General features: G+C 36.5%; 1 protein-coding gene across 5 annotated transcripts in view; it reads left to right on the top strand.

Annotated features, from left to right (window-relative positions):
- Window positions 1–17,355, top strand: part of ITPR2 (inositol 1,4,5-trisphosphate receptor type 2) — a 521,104-nt gene that overhangs the window by 158,999 nt on the left and 344,750 nt on the right. For all 5 annotated transcript variants that reach the window (XM_077170358.1, XM_077170362.1, XM_077170360.1 and 2 more), the window contains 3 exons: window positions 4,128–4,282; window positions 7,808–7,907; window positions 8,404–8,564. In XM_077170358.1, the coding sequence (XP_077026473.1) occupies window positions 4,128–4,282; window positions 7,808–7,907; window positions 8,404–8,564 (416 nt within the window). The remainder of the gene's footprint in view (window positions 1–4,127; window positions 4,283–7,807; window positions 7,908–8,403; window positions 8,565–17,355) is intronic.

Here is a 17,355-nt window from a genome sequence, read left to right as displayed (position 1 = left end):
TCTGTCTTTTTTATCATAGCTATCCTATTGCATTTTCCTTCTTTCTCCTCCTTTGCTGCCTTCTTCTTCATCATCTTCAGTATCAGATGGAGTATGTTTATTGTGCTTATATGCTTATTGGGCCTTTGTATATCTTTTTTTTGAGAAATGTCTATTTACATCATTTGCCCATTTTTAAAAAGGGCTATGTGTCCTTCTATTATTGAGTTCTTTACATATTCTTGATACAAATCCCTTATTGAAAATATGATTTTCAAATATTTTCTCCCAGTTTCTGGGGTTTTTTTTTCACTTTCTTAATGATGGCCTTTGAAGTACAAAAATTTTTAATTTTGATGTAGTCTGGTTTATCTAGTTTTCCTTTTGTTGCTTGTATTTTTTGTCATAGTTAAGAAACCATTGCCTAACCCTAGATCAAAGATTTGCTCCTATTGTTTTCTTCCAAGAGTTTTAATGCTTTAGCTCTTATATTTAGGCCTGTGATTTATTTTGAGTTAATTTGTTTATTTGGTGTGGGATGGGGTTTGACTTCATTCTTTTGCATGCGGATATTGAATTGTCCTGTCATCATTTGTTGAAAAGGTTATTCTTTTCCCACTGAAGGGCTCTGGCATCTTGCTATCTTTCGTAAAAGAAACAGTATATCCAGGAATAGGTGATCATAAAAGTAGAGAGGAAAAAGCAACCATATAGAGGAAGTTATGTTTATCTTCTCCAAGCTGTTAACTGATGGTTTTCGGAAGCTCTTTAATTATCATGGTCTCTGTGTAGCATGATAGTTAAGAGTAAGGACTATGGGCTTAGCTAGAGCTATGTTTGATTTTCAGTTCCACTGCATGATAGATATTTGGCCCCTAGAGACTCAGTTTGCTCATTTTTAAAATGGGGATAATAATATCTAACTCATGGCACTGGGTCCTTACTAAGCCACATATATTTGTGTTTTCCCATTGTTCTAGTTTGCTAGCTGCTGGAATGCAATATACCAGAAACGGGATGGCTTTTAAAAAGGGGAGTTTAAAAAGTTGCTAGTTTACAGTTCTAAGGCCAAGAAAATATCCCAATTAAAAGAAGTCTATAAAAATATCCAATCTGCGGCATCCAGTGAAAGATACCTTGGTTCAAGAAGTCCAATGAAGTTCAGGGTTTCTCTCTCATCTGGAAAGGCACATGGCGAACATGGTCAGGGTTCCTCTCTCAGCTGGAAGGGCACATGGGGAACATGGCATCATCTACTGGCTTTCATTCCTGGCGTCCAGTTTCATGAAGGTCCCCAGGAGGCATTTTCCTTCTTCATCTCCAAAGGTCACTGGCTTGTGGACTCTCTGCTTTGTGGTACTGCTCTCTCTGAATCTCCCTCTGAATCTCCTATTCTCCAAAATGTTTCCTTTTTTATAGGACTCCAAAAAACCAATCAAGACCCACCCAAATGGGTGGAGACATGTCATCACCTAATCCAGTTTAACAACCACTCTTGACTAAATCATATCATCCAGGGAGATGATCTGATCACAGTTTCAAACATACAGTATTGAATAGGGATTATTCTACCTTTATGAAATGGGATTTTGATTAAAACATGGATTTTCTAGGGGGCATACTTCCTTTCAAACCAGCACACCCACCAATAAGAAGATCTTCCATCAAAACTGGGCTATAGGTCATTTTTCTTGCATACTCCCTTTTTTCCCCTAGTATACCCCAATCATTTCCCTTTCTTTTTCCTTCCCTTTCTCATATCTTCTTATTCCAGCCAGTTCTCTTTTCCTTAGGATTTTGCTCCCAGCTCATTGTTGGGGGGGGGTGGGTTTGAAATGCAGAAAATAAACAAAACCATACCAAGTGCTGTCTTAATTTTAATAGGGAATGGTTAAAAACCAAAGTGTCTCCAGGACCCAAAGAAATATATTCCAAGTAATAGAATTTTACTTTAGTTGTTGGCAGAGATTTAGTTGGGAAGAAGTCTTTTCAGTTTACAGATGATACTTCCCATAGTTAAGATTCCATAATCCTAAATTATGTCACCAAGATATAGCCAGATCCCCAACTCATTTGGTTGACCAGACTACTCTGTTATTGGATTTCTTAAAGACATTAGATCTTCTCCCAGCATTGGAGGGTATTTCTGTTCCTCATAGATTTTGCCTTCAGTTCTCAGACTTCTGGGCCCTCAGTGTAAAGCATCATGTAAATGGGCCTTATGGCCTCAGATAAGTTTTTCAGAAAACTTGAGGAAGGTTCTTGGCCAAGAGTTCATACTTTCCCTTTGAGGAGTGACTCATTTGCTCCAGGCCGTTGGCATTGGTTAGCTTGGATTGAACCCTAGCTAGTCAAATTTGGGCTTGAGTGTTCACTGCCACCACCCCCTGCCCCCTTTTTCCTTTTCTCACTTTCCCCCTCCTCCCTTTTCCTTCCCACTCCTTCTCTTTTTTTCCCTACTTCCCATTCCTTCCTCCTCCTCTTCTCCTCTTCCTTCTCTTATCCTCCTCTTCCCCTTCCCTCCTCTCCTCTTTTGTCCTCTTCTTCCCTCATCTTCTTTTTACTTGTAGGTAACGGGGGACTCATAAATTTGTTTAATGAAATTATAATACTTAGCTTCCCCCTCTCAAACTTCTGTTGAGATGAATGAGAAGAACCAAGGGAATGGCTTTTGTATTGTGAGAAGCTTTGTGTCAATTTCAAAATAGAGTTTGCTTACTGTTTCCACATTTTTCTTCTTTCCTACCTCCCCACACTCCCTTGTAATGTGAAGAATGTTAATATATGAAAAAAATTCCTCTAACATTGTCTTTTTTCTCATCTATAAACATGGTTCAGATGGACTTTTTAGAAACATCCATTGCAGACCTGGGCAGCATTTGGCAGACCCCTGGCTTCAGTTAACTCTGAATTTTTGATCTCTGTAGAAAATATATAAATCAAAGACAATAAGAGCTACCAGCTGGTGGGGCTCTGGAGATTGAGCAGATAAGTCCTGCTCCTCCTTGGGAAGACTGCCAGTTAGTTCCCTCTACCTGATCACCGTCAGTGGTGCCACCCGTCTGTGTGCCATTTGCGGAAGAGGCTAGAAACTAAACTGCAAGGGTTTTCTGATCTAAGGAAAATGATACTCACAGTCTTGGAAGCCAAAGGATGGAATTCCACATGAACATTTCGAATGATTGGATGTAATATCTTGTCACAGCATCCATTCAATAAATGCTTATCGATCAATTGAGACTGATTTCATGTGCCTTTTGAGTGTCCCTATTCTCTCTCCTGCTCTCTTTCCCGAGAAAGAAAGGGAAATTATTGTGGTATACCTTCCTGTGAAGGTACAATGTTGCTCACTGTCTCTTTCTAATTTTCACAATTAACTTTTAATAAATACATGTAAGAAATTCTATATTTTTAACTTAATTACCAAGATTCTGTTGCAATTTTGTGCATTACATTTTGATTTCTTACATATAAAATTCTTCCATGGGGCATTGGGCTTGGGGCCTTTTAAGAAAATATAAGTAATTTTTAATTTTGTGTTGTCTGCCTGAAATGGTAAGATGCTCTGGCAATACTGATTGAGCTTCTCATCATCATGATGGCTTCTGTTTGTGAAGATCTCACTTTATTTCACTTTTTATGCAATTGTAGTAAGTTTTTGGATCTAATGGAATAAGCTTATGTACTGAATGTTCATGGTTCCTCTCTTCCTTTCCAGCTTAATGTCTCAGTTATGTTTTCAGAGTCAGGCATGAACTCTCATACACTGCCATGCTACTCTTTAATTTATGAAATCTAGATAATTCAAAATACCGTTTCTTCTCTGTGTTTGTGTTTAATGTGGAATGGTCCAAATTATAACTCTGCATGTAGATATGATACAAGGGAAGGGGCCATCGCTGCTGTGACTGAGAGTGCCTTCGTGATATGTCCAGATCCACCACTCTCTAGGAGCCTATGACCTGTCACGGCTGATAATAATGACCTCAGAGCCTTTCAGCTCTGAGCGACTCTTTTTTAGGTGATGTGAAATAGATACCTCTATATTCCAATGAAGAAATCATATTCAAATTTAAACATTGCCTATGGATAAATTGGGAAGTTTAGTAAGAAACCTGCTAAGAGCAAATTACCTTGTACCTCCTCAGCAGAGAGAAGGAGACCTTCCAACTTCAAAGAAAAAACGCCAAGCAGGGGAGAAGATCATGTACACTTTAGTCTCAGTCCCACATGGAAATGATATTGCGTCCCTTTTTGAACTGGATGCCACAACTCTTCAGAGAGCTGACTGCCTGGTTCCAAGGTAAAAAATATATATATAATTATGGTTAGAAGGTAATGTTTCTCTGAATAATTTTACCAGTAGATAAAGAAATAAAATCATAATGTCATTTTTGTGATATAAAAGGAGCAAGCATAAATGAAGTACAAGTATATAAAACATTATCCTTATTTTGGGAGGAGATCAAATTTTTTTTTATCATAAGTAATTAAAATAATTAAAAGGATGAAAGACATTCTGACAAATTCATAACTCATTTATTCTTATTGCTTGTTTGGAGTTTGGTTTACCAAAATGAAAAATAATTTAAAAGCATTTGGTCAGTACTTATATAATTTATTTTTATTGTATCAATTCCCCAAATTCATTCATTTATCAAATTATTCAGTTATTCAGTCAACAAGTATTTATTGAGCATCTATTAATTGCAGCATTGTTTTACGGCACTGGAAGGACAACAGTGAACAAATTGGTTATATTCTTGCTCTCATGACTTACGTTCAAGTGGGGGAGATATGTTTGTTTAAAAAACAAACCAATAAACATAAAATACAAGGCCAGATAATGAAAATGCTTTGGAAAAAATTGCAGGACTTTGAGAGTTTTACTAAGTAAGCATGTCTGGACACAGCCTCTTTGAGTTAGGACCTTTGAGAAAAGAACTGAATAAATTGAGGGATCAAGACCTCCCATTGGGGGAATAGTGCTTCAAGTAGCAGGGACATGAAATTGAAAAATCTTGAAACATGCAAAGTCTTTAAGAACAAGCTAGAAGGCCAGTGTGGCTGGACCAGAGCGAGTGAGGAGATTGGTAATGAGGTAGCCAGGACTTTATGTTCAGGAATATATTTGTTTGCCTGAAATTTGACCCTTAAGCTTTTTTACCAGAATCTGTCTATCTCTTTCTACAACAGCACAATGCATTCTCCAGAAGCACAGAGGTGCCCTGCCCATATTATTAAGTCTGGAGGCCTGATTCTCCATTGACTCCATGGAGCATTAATTTACTGGTCTTGGACAGATGGCAATGTTTGGGCTGAAGGTGCCTTTACAAAAATGCAGATGTTGTCATGTAGCACCTTTCAGGCAGGGCGAAATGTTGCTGTACTAACAGTGCCGAGGAACACTGCTGGGCTAGTGTCCCAGGGTGACTCATGACCGTTCACATTCACGAGAAAAGTTGCTGAATTCTTAACCTATCTTATTCCATCTCTCACTGTTCTTTGTTCCATCAATATAGACCTACAAAGTGATCCTCTCCAAAGATTTTGCTTGTGCCAGGTCTCTGACATTTTTTTCCTAGTAATTCTCCTTACCATGACTTTATTAATTTTGGATTTAACTCAGAAAAATTGGAGTCCTTTTTGAACTTTAACCAGGAGAGTATGCTTAGGGAAATGGTGATAGAATCTCATTATAAAATGCCTACGCCCATGCCAAGGCCCCTGAGACGAGCTCAACTTGGAGGTGTTAAGCTACTGCTTTCAGAACTGTTGATACACTTCTTAGTAGTGTATGGAATTTTATGTTAACATGGATTAATTTGTCATTAATTTATTAAAGCTGATTATTAATTATTAAAAATAACTATTACACTATAATTCTTGAGCATTTTCTATGTGCTAAGCCCAATGTCAAATTTTTATAAACATTTTCTCATGTTGACAACAACCTATTTTGCAGGTAAGGAAATAGAGCCTTAGCACATCGTTTTTCAGATTGGTTGAAAATTAGAATCATCTGGGAAGTTTTGAAAACTCTTTATGCCCTGCTTGTGCTGAGACCAGGGAAATCAATCTCAGGGATGGAATGCAGTCTTTACTTTTTTTTTTTTTTTCAATAAGAGTTACCCAGGTAATTCCAGCGACAGAGTCCATAGCTCTGTGCTTCTCAGATTCTCATGTGTATATGGGTCATCTGGGTGGATCCGTTACACTGTAGATTCACTTTCATTTGGTCTAAAGTGGGGCCTGAGATTCTGCATTTCTAACAACCACTCGGTTTAATGCTGATGCTGCTGGTCTAGACCTTGGGTATGAAGCACTTAGAGCAGTGGTTAGCACCCTTTGTTGTATATTGGAACATCTGGTCATCTTTAAAAAGTGCTGATGCCTGACTCCACTCTCAGACACTCAAATTTAATTGGTATATGGTGCAACCTGGGCATTGGGATTTGAAAAGCTTCCCAGGTGACTCTAATGTGCAGCCAAGTTTGGGAAGTATTGCCTTAGAGTGATTAAGTTAATTGGCCAATGTCAGGCTCATGAGATGGAATGTGATCCTAGAGTGTGTAGATTCAAAGTCTATACTCTTAATCACTATGCTACAATGCCTTCATATTTTATATAGTCAGATTATATGCAGGTCTTAATGACAACAGATTTCTGTGGCTATGCCTAAATATTCATTTCCAAAATTCTTCCAAATTGTAAGTTATTTCTTTAATTTGGAACCCAGCCTTCTAGATACATTCAATAAGCAAACCATTGCAGTCGTAACAATAGAGAAAGAGGCCTCCAAGCTGAAAAGCAATGGCCCCTCTTTCCAGATGCTCAAAATATAATGGGGAAGACAAATGAGCACATATGACATCTCCTCTGTAATTCAATGCAGAAAATGTGTTAAAAGTCACGGTATTTCAAAATTTCTGATTATTTGAACAAGGATTGGATGTTTTACGATTTCAGATTTTGCAATTCAGTCTCTATTTCTGTCTAATTTTATGAGCAAGTGGAACCGTGGCGTTGAATGATCTCTGTCTTTCCCTGAGGCCCTTGAATTTTATTGTTGTTATTGGCCTTAGTGTTTTCTGCATTACATTGTGTGGTTTATTTATATCTTATCTTTTCTGCTGAATATGTAAGCTCCTCAAAAACAGTGTACTTAACACAGTGCTTTTCTTTTAATAGGCACTTTACACATATTTGTTAAAGTATTGAATGATAAACAGTTATCTAAAAATGATAATATTTGATTAAATGGAGTTCTTGCTGTCCTTTCTCAGGCACTTTCTCTCAATTCTCACACACACACACACACACACACATGTATATATATATATATACTTTTTTTTTTGCATGGGCAGGGTCTGGGAATCCAACCCCGGTCTCCGGCTCGGCAGGCAAGAACTCTGCCGCTGAGTCACCGTGGCCCACCCCACATATATATTTTTACATGAAGATGATTACAGTGCAAAAACGGACTACTAACAGGCCATTGTTTTTAACTGAGTTTATTACTTGACCAGTATTCTCATTTCAAAGTGCATCAGAACCTGAAACACGTTTCCAGGTCCTACCCCAGAGTTTCAGTAGGCTGTGATGAGGCCTGAGAATTTGTGCTTCTAAGTTCACAGGTGATGCTGATGTTGCTTGTCCAGGGACCACACTGTGAGATACTGCTTACTTTGAAATGATCCTTAAGCCAGATTGATTTTTTATACTTGAGTCATTTACAAGTCTAATATATATTTATATTCATTTTATGTGTAAAACTGTTAATTATGGTAATTTTTTATAATCTGTTTTTATATTATTTTGCTTTTAGGAACTCATATGTTCGGTTAAGACATTTATGTACCAACACATGGGTAACCAGTACCAGCATCCCCATAGACACAGATGAAGAGAGGCCTGTTATGTTGAAGGTAAATGTTTCTAACGATGATTTAATTTTCAGCAAAGTCCTGTGTGAATAGAATTAGGGGGTGACTGAAATGTTCATTAAAATTCATAGGCACCAATATTAGAATTATTGAAATTAAATTCATCAAACATTCATTTCTGCCAGTTGCTTAGGTAGCTGAACTAAATGGCTTGGCTGCAGCAGGACTCTGATTCAGGAGAATGCAACACAGCTGCCAAAAAGAGTGGGTCCAGCAAGCATGAGTGGGGAGAAGCTGCCAGGAGTGCATCTTTTCCGCTCTGTTGAAACTGAAGCACAGGGCAGGAGTGAAAGGGAAACAGGGCTGGGAATGGGCATGGAAAACCTATAGCCTTTCATAAGATGATGTACATGGAAATGTGTTGGGATTATCTATTCCTGTCTTGTACTTCTTAAACAGTATTAAGAAGTGTTATTTCTCAAAGAATACTGCATAGTTATTAAAAAGGACTAATCTTAATGGAAAAAACACATTGCAGATTGGAACTTGCCAAACAAAAGAAGACAAAGAAGCTTTTGCCATTGTGTCTGTCCCACTGTCTGAGGTCCGAGACTTAGATTTTGCCAATGATGCAAACAAAGTTCTGGCAACCACGGTTAAAAAACTGGAAAATGGCACAATAACTCAGAATGAAAGAAGGTTAGTAACTTTTAAAAAGGGCTCCTAAGTCAGTAACATTCAACTGTCAGTTGTTGAAATAAACCTCAAATGAATGAATAACTCTAAGGGAATATTCAGGCATTCTATTTCTGCATGAGGTAGGAACTCAATTCCTCTTGAACATGGTGAGTGAATAAAAATGAAGAAATTAAAATCTGGTGGAATATTTACTTTTTACATTTTACCTTGACTTGGATATAGTTGTTTTAGATATTCTGTGATCTGTCATTTTGAATGCTTCATAAGAGAATTTCAGTATCTTTTGCTGCCTGGTAAGCTAAGTTTAAACAAAGAATCTTGATTTAAAGTTTAGAGTTCTAAAGGTCCTAAAAGAAGTTTTATATTTTTCTATTCTTATTTCTTCAAGACATATTTCTCAGCTCAGATATCACAAAACAAATATACGATTGCAGAAAAAATCTGCAAAGTATAGCTCTCCATCCTTTTTACTTCTTTAGAGAAACTGGATTCTTGATTCTTAAACTCTGTTTCTGGAAATAAATGAGAGAAAGAATGATGTTGCTAGCTAGCAATTTTTGCCTCTTTACATTGTATCAGATACTATGCTAGATACTGTAAATATATTTTATCCAATCCTTGAAATAACCAGAGGTAGATATTCTCATTTTACAAAAAGAAAAATTGAGAGGTTAAGCAGACTGGATAAGGTCACACAGTTAGTTAAAGGGGGATACAATCACGTTTAGTTTTAAAAGTCCTATACTTTTCAGTATACCCAAACTCAAGCATTCTCTTTATTTCCCCTACTTCATGACCTGCTGATACCTTTGAGTATTGAAACTCTCATACATAGCTGATAGGATGAAAATTGATATTAGCAATTTGAAAATAGTTTGGCAGTGTTCTAGTTTGCTAGCTGCCCGAATGCAACACACCAGAAACAGATTGGCTTTTAATAAAAGGGGATTTATTTTGTTGGTTCTTCAGAGGAAAGGCAGCTAACTTTCCACTGAGGTTCTTTCTTATGTGGAAGGCACAGGATGGTCTCTGCTGGTCTTTTCTCCAGGCCCCTGGGTTCCAACAACTTTCCCCGGGGTGACTTCTTTCTGCATCTCCAAAGGCCTGGGCTGAGCTGCGAGTGCTGAGATGAGGAATGCCAAGCTGCTTAGGCTGTGCTACATTGCGTTCTCTCATTTAAGCACCAGCCAATTAAGTCAAACATCACTCATTGCAGCAGACACGCCTCCTAGCCTACTGCAGATGTAATTGGCAACAGATGAGGTTCACGTACCGTCGGCTTATGTCCGCAGCAACAAGATTAGGTATGCTCACCTGGCCAAGTTGACAACTGAATCTAACTAACACAGACAGTAACTAGCAAAGTTAAAGAAGCAAATACTCCATGATTCACCAATGTCACTTCTGGGCGAACATTCTCTAAGGTCTTTCCACAAAAAGCTCCTACACGTGCTCACCAGGACATTTGTTCAAGGATAATCAGTGTTGTTCTAAAATAACCCCAAATTTGAAATCACTCAAATGTCCACCCCAGTTGAATTGATGAATAAAATAATTTACATCTTTGTTTAACAGCATGGTTGTATCTGTAAATTTTAGATTGAGCAAAAACTACACACAGTAAATACATTCACTGTAATTCTATTTGCGAAGTACAAAAACAAATAAAGTAAACTCTGTTTCTTTGGAGCACTTAAGCAATGGGCAGAACTATAAAGAAATGCAAGGAAGTAAGAGTCATAAAGCTGTTAAGAAATGGTGGTTACCCTACAAGAAGAGAGAGGAGTTGTGAGTGGTGAGGGGTTTGCTGTTTTCTGCCCTGGGTGTGGTTTCATGGGGGCTCATTTTATAAGTATTCTTTCACATATGTATATTATGAACTTTTGGTTACAATACCAATGAACAAATAATCCAACTTACTTCCTCTTACCCCATAATTAAAAAACATCATAAATATGTGAATAATTGGAATAGTTATTTCTCAGCTTCCTCTCTGATGTCTCCTCCATTACAAACCCGCATTTGAAAGCAACATTGCATTTCCAGTTGTTCTTTTCACCCTGTTGAGGGGAGATGAATAAAGGCCAGAAGCGAAACCCCTGGCCCCTTCTTCTGGATTGCAGACATTTGAATATCAGAGCTAAATTACGACAGAAAATAAAATCTGATCTTAAATAGCATTTTTTATTTGTCTATTATTTATCGGTTAAGTCTTCCTTTTAATGAATACATTTCTTGGTCTCTGTCACTCTCACGTATATATGGAAATTTATTGTCTTGCTTAAAAAGTTTTTCTTACTAAACATTAAGATATTTTTGAAGAAAAATCAAAGATTCATTTTATGAATGCTTCAGTAGTGCTAGCTGCGTTCCTGTACAAGACACTTTTTAGTTACTGCTAGACAGAATCTTATCCATGAGAGATGATGCTTAGGGACATGGTCTGCCAGGGCTTACCGGGGAGCATGCATTTTTATTTCCCCAGCGTGCCTCCCCACTGTTTTAGAGTGAAAAGCATTACAGCAGAGAGTACATGGTGGTTCAGTGCTAGAATGCTCACCTGCCATGCGGGAGACCCATGTTTGATTCCTGGCCCATGCAGCGAAAACAGCAATAAACATTATAGCAAAGAAATGGCTTTTCCTTTAAAATATGAAGTTGCAATTATTGATCTTAATTTACTATTTTCAAATAAGCCAACTCCCATCAAAATTTATCTGAAGCTACCTGTCAGTGTAGTAGAACTGACTGGTGGTGTTGAATGCATTTACATTCTTTTTTTCAGTTTTAGAATTCAGTAAAAAATTCTTTGTGAAAACATTTCACAACTCTTGACTTTTTCTCACTGGGGAATGGAGTTATTATTAGACATTCTTTTACTAAGAACCAGGAAAAATGATTCAAGTTGGAAGGGAAAGTATTAAAATATTGCAGATCTTTGTCTCAAGATGCCTTATTCTTTGAATCCTCTCTCTTGTACTTTCCCATTTACTCACCCCAGGAATGGACCCTGGAGGCACAGGTTCTGTGTTATGTTCCAAAGCTCTTAACCTTAGACTTTTTTTAGGAGGAGGGTACAGATTTTCTGATCTTATTGTGCATAGCTGCACTTACAGAATTGGAAGTATGGCTTGGGGTCGGGGTGGGAAGTGAAAGTCTTAACGCTAGTCAGACCTTGAGGGAGTGGCCCATGCAATTTTAAATCAGAATTTTTGCACTATGTTTTATCTCTAGGGTTACAGAAAAAGATATGGGGGCTCATCTGCAGCATCTATAGTTCAGAGATATAATGAATGCATCATCAATGTATTGAACTCCTGGTATATGTCTAGCACTGGGCCATGCAGTATGTTTATATGTAGGAGTAATGCCTATTTATTGCATGCAGTATGTTTATATGTAGGAATAATGCAGTGGTGAACATCACAGACCCTGCCATGTCTTCATGCAATTTACAGTCTTCAGGGTTGGTTCCAATTCCCCATAGTAGGAGCTCAGGATCATCCAACATGTGATCACCAAAAAGTTATCCTTCTGATTCAGAGCTAATGTCTTCCTAAAACAACATCATTTTCCACTTAAATTTTTTTTGTCTCACCATGTTACTATCCTTATATCAGCTGTCTTTTGTTTAGGATTTGCCTGATGCCTCTCTTACTATCCTTTTATTTTAAATTTCCTGATCCTTTTGTTTTAGGTATGTCTCTTGTGAGTGCCAGAGAGTTGGATTTTTAAGACCTAATAATAGTCTTTCTTTAATTGGCAAGTTGTATTAATTTGCAATTGATAAATAATATATTTGGATTTGTTCTTTTCTTATTTATTTTTTCTTTAGTGTAGTCTTAAAAGAAAATTTTCCCTCCATTCCTTTCTTGCTTTTCGTTAGATTGAAAGATCTTGTAGTTTCCCTTTTGCTCTATTGGGTTAGAAGCTATTGGGTCATATTTCTATCCTTAAGCTATTATCCCTAAGTTCTTTAACATTTTAACTGTATATTCTTTCTTACAAAACTTGAGTTATTAAATATTTCATCCACTCATGGGAGATACATATTTTATCATGCTTTAATTATGTACTGATTTTCTCTCCCTCATCTTTTTTGTAATAGTTGTCTAGAACTATTGTGTTTATTCTTTTCCTTTTAAAAATTTTATTTTATGTTATTTGACATGTGCAAATGATAAATATATAAATTATAACATCACCTTTTTCATTGAAAAGGTTTCTAATATTATTTTCCAATGATTAATTAGATCCTAGTATATTTTACCTCTTTGTTTCCTTATCTTTGTTTCTTGTATCCCACTTCTGTCTGTGTTCACTTTACTTCTTGTTGGAATTCATTCTTTATTCCATTCAGTGAGGATATATGGGCCATAAATCCTCTTAGTTTTACATATATGAAAATGTCTTTATTTTGTCCTCACCTTGAGCATGTATGGAAAGATAAATTGACGCTCTGTATCCCTTTAGTATTTTAAAATTATAATTTAGTTATTTTCTGCTTCTGCTGTTGCTGTTAAGAAGTCTGCTATCAATAGAATTGTTAGTTTTTATTGATAATTTTTCTTTACTTCCTGCTATTATTTCTTCTTCTTTTTTTTTTCCTTTGGTAACTTTTGTAGGTAGCTTTTCTTTGTATTTTATGTCCTGAAATTTCACTATCATTTAATTGGAAGAATTTTTATTTTTGTTTTCCTACTTGCCACTTAGGGCATACTTTTAATCTAAATACTCAGGTCTCTCTGATTCTGGTAAAATTTTCAGCCATTTTCTCTTTATATATTATTTCTTTATATTTTCTCTTTCTTCCCTTTTTTGGAAGTCCCATTAGATATATGTTGGCTTCACTTAATCCTCTTTATCTCTTGACTTCCTTCCTTTTTTATAATTTGCCTTTTAAATTTCTGTGTGCTTTCTGGATCAATTTTTTAATACTGTCTATTAAATCACTAATTTTTCTTAAAATGTATGTGGAATGGTTTATCTTCACTAATAAGATTTTTATTTAAATGATTATAGTTTAAAAAAAATTTTTTTTATTTCTTTTAAAATACCGAAAAAACAAACACAAACATTCGTAATTTTTGATCATTCCGTTCTACATATATAATGATTATAGTTTTTATTTCTCATATTTCTTTTGGTTCTTTTTCATGTCTTCCTCATTCAAATCTGCCTATTTTTTTTTTATAAAAATGTCTTTTTTGAATATAAGTGCTTTTAAAAATTTCTTTGATGACTGAAAATATACTCTTTTAAAAGTTGTTTTGAAATTGTCCTGTTGCTTTCATTTTGTTGGTAAAAATTAGCTTCCTTGTGATTGAGTATGATGGCTTTTCCCCTTAATGTCGGTTTTCCTTGGGTGTTTAAAATGCAGGGCCTTTCTGAGTGGAAACTTTCTTCTTTTCGTCTCTGTACATTCACTCATCCTCTCTATTGGTTTTGTAGTTATCTTCACTTGGCCCCCCTCAGCCAGCCCAGAGCCATGCTGACACTGAGGGCTGAGGTGCCTGCCCTATAGGAATTGAAGCTTTAGTCATTGAGACTGTGGTTGGCCGCGAAGTCCTATGTTGCTTTCTCTGATTACTCCCGCCATTGCAGAGACAAAGCCCTAATGGGAGCCACTTATTTTTTTTAAGGTTCTTTTTAGAGGTGGAGGAGACCTAGCTTGGTCGCTGCCTTCATATCTTTAGCCCAGTCCTCACCATGTGCTTGCAGTCCCTGTTAAGTTGCAAGAGTTGAACATCATTCCTGCTCATCTTATTTTTCCTCATTATTCCTGATCCACAAAACTCTTCATTATGTTTTATTTTTGTTTTTAAAAATATATGATATCTGTCATTACTGCATTCGAAGCAGGGAGTGGGAGGTGTTCAAGTTCAAATTCACAGAATTACCTGTTGGAAAGTCATGAAAAAATATTTTAAAGCAAATTAATAAGATTATATGAGTTACAGAACCTAACCATCTGTAAGTATAGGATTGGAGTTTGGTCTAAACTGAAAAAAATCTAGTTCAGTTTGATACAGATGGGATGCTTGAGGTGAAAGGGCAAAAAAGAAAATTTCAGCAGTTTCAGAGGTAAAAGAGAATGGTGATGCTTTTTGCTTCCATTGCCTCATCTTCAGAGGAGGTGAACTGTGCAAGTAAGGGTTACTGTCTAGTGATCCACAATCGAGACATTTAATTTTTGTCATCATCATTCCAATTAACCATCAACAATTTTCAGGCTATTTGGAAGACTCTAAAGCAAACTGATCTGTAGTTGCTCTCAAAATTGTGCCTTCTTAGATATCTAACACCTGAATACAGTGAACTTGAAACAGCAGGGGAAAAGGAATATTGCTAAGTTGGTTTTTTTTTTTAAATGTAGATATTTATATTCAAACTAGTTTTGTAGATTGAGTAGATAGCAAATGAGCTTCAATTTGATTTCAGTTTGCTGAAGTGATTTGGAAGTTAAGTCACAATTTCAAAAAATCATACCACATTTTTATGACCATAAATCACTTCAGTGAACCCAAGTATGGGAATGAATTAGACACGTTTTTTCAAAAGAAACAGATAGGGTTAAAAGTTAAAATAGTCACACCAAGAAGACAGAATCCGTGGAATTTGGAGTGGTGTTTATGATCCTGGGAAGTATGCAGAAATTTCTGTGGGTGGCTGAATTCAGGATTATGGGTGTGTCCACTTGGCTCCATGAAAATACGTTCTCTTTCAGGAAGTAAATCCTGAGCTAGGATTGAGATATTTCCTAACTGAATACATTCCTATCCTTTACTGGAATAGTTGGACCTCATAAATTCTAATTTTCTTATTGCTGGGATCATATTTGCTAACATAGAGCTAATAACAGTGCATGATTTATGCTAAAAAGAGTATATAGATAAAACTAATTGAAATGCTCATTGAACAACTTTTGTCTGGTTAAAAAATTAGGCTTATTGAATAATTAATAAGCTGTACTTTATCCAATAATAATAATAATTTTAAACAAAATCCCATAGCCCTTGTAACACAGATTTCTAATTATCTTACCATTCTTGAACTTCTGTCCACCTCCCACATTCCACCAACACAAATAGAAATGATGAAGAGCAGGTAGAGAAAGGGGGAGAGAGCTAAAGGAGGAAGGTTTTTCCCCTGGCATATTTTTTTAACTTTTTATTTTGAAATACTTTCAAGTGTCCAGGATAGTTACAAAAATAATATAAACCTCATACAGAGAACTCCAACATAGTCCAATCTCCTTCCCTGGATACCCTGATTCACCAGTTTTAACATTTTGCTGCATGCCCCTTATCATTCTAACTATCTATCCATCTATATGTAAATTCATCTATCTGTTTCTCTTCAGAATGGAAGATTGCCGTTGTCTTGTCTTCATGTTCTTTCTTCCTCAAGGAAATTTTAAATCTTTGTTACCATGCTCTTTAGTTTGTTTGGTTCCTTTCCATAATTTCCATCTCTCTGTTGATACTCTGTTTATGTTCATCTCCCATTTTCCTGATTTCTTCAGTTCTTTTTCCATTTTTCCTTTAACTCTTTAAGCATATCGAAGACAACTTTTAAAGAAGTTTTCATGCAGTATGTCCCAGGTCTCGTCCTTCTCATTGGTGGTTTCTTATGCTTTAATCTCCTTTGCCTGAGCCATGCTACCTATTCTTTGTCTTTCATAATCTTTTGTTAAAACTCAGATATTTTGATATTTTAATGTATTATCACTGGAATTTAGACGCTGAGGTGTCTGTTCCTTAGGCTTCTATCCAGCTGGTGTGATGACAGAGCTTTTCTTGTGGTGGTTCCCTTGGGTCACCACCAGATAGATTGGGCCACACATACCTGTCGGTGAGGCTTACTCTGCTTGTCTGGAACCAGAACAGGGAACACAGGCCAGCGCCGTGCTGAGCGGGTGGACTGGTGGGGAAGGGCCAGTCAGGGCTCCAGGGGATCCTACAGCTGCTAAGTAGTCTTTTTCTTGACTTGATCCTCTCCCTGTCCTGCAGCCCTCTAGAAAGATGGAGCTTTGAGAAATATATTTCTGCCTGTTCTTGATGGTCGTTCAGAGCTTCTGTGAGGAGACAGAGTCCTAAAACATCTCACTTTGCTATCTTGGCTGGGGAGGAAGGGTTTTATAGACACTTCACAAATTAAATACCATTGAGAGTTCAAGTAATAATTATAAGGAGTAAAACGTAGAGTTAAAAGTGAACATTGTTATACCTTTTTAGAGTACAATGATTTTTATAGATCAGTTAATATGTTCAAAACAATGTAGTACATCTCATTGCTTATTCAGTCTCTATTCATAGGGCATTTAAACTTTTCCTATTCTGTACTTGAAGAAACTGAAATTTGGTGAGAATCAGGAAATGCAGCTTGAGCAATATTAAAAAAAATGAAAAGATTTGAATTCAGGAATTTAGAAGTACAGCTGTTCCACCTTAAGCCAAAATATTCCCTTTTGCTCATCAATCATGAAAAAGCATCTGTTTCCTACCAGCTTACATACTATTGGGGCTCATGTGGCTTTCTTTTATAATAGCCTTTGCAAATGCCTGATTAGGACTGGGGGCAGGGGAGGGTCTGGGGGAACTATGGAAGGGATAGTCTTTTAAAAGTTTTAGATCAATATTAACTGCTTTCAACATTATCTTTTGCTGACCAAATAATGTTCATTAAAAATTCTTTCAGTTTTACAGTATTTATATTTTTAGTGCTTATTAAAAAATGTTTTTCACGATTAAGTGCACTATGGAGTAAAATTTATCTTTCATTCTATGAC

This window comes from Tamandua tetradactyla, chromosome 7 (genome assembly GCF_023851605.1).
Source record: "Tamandua tetradactyla isolate mTamTet1 chromosome 7, mTamTet1.pri, whole genome shotgun sequence".
Lineage (NCBI taxonomy): Eukaryota > Metazoa > Chordata > Mammalia > Pilosa > Myrmecophagidae > Tamandua > Tamandua tetradactyla.
This window is presented reverse-complemented; position numbering and strand designations above follow the sequence as displayed.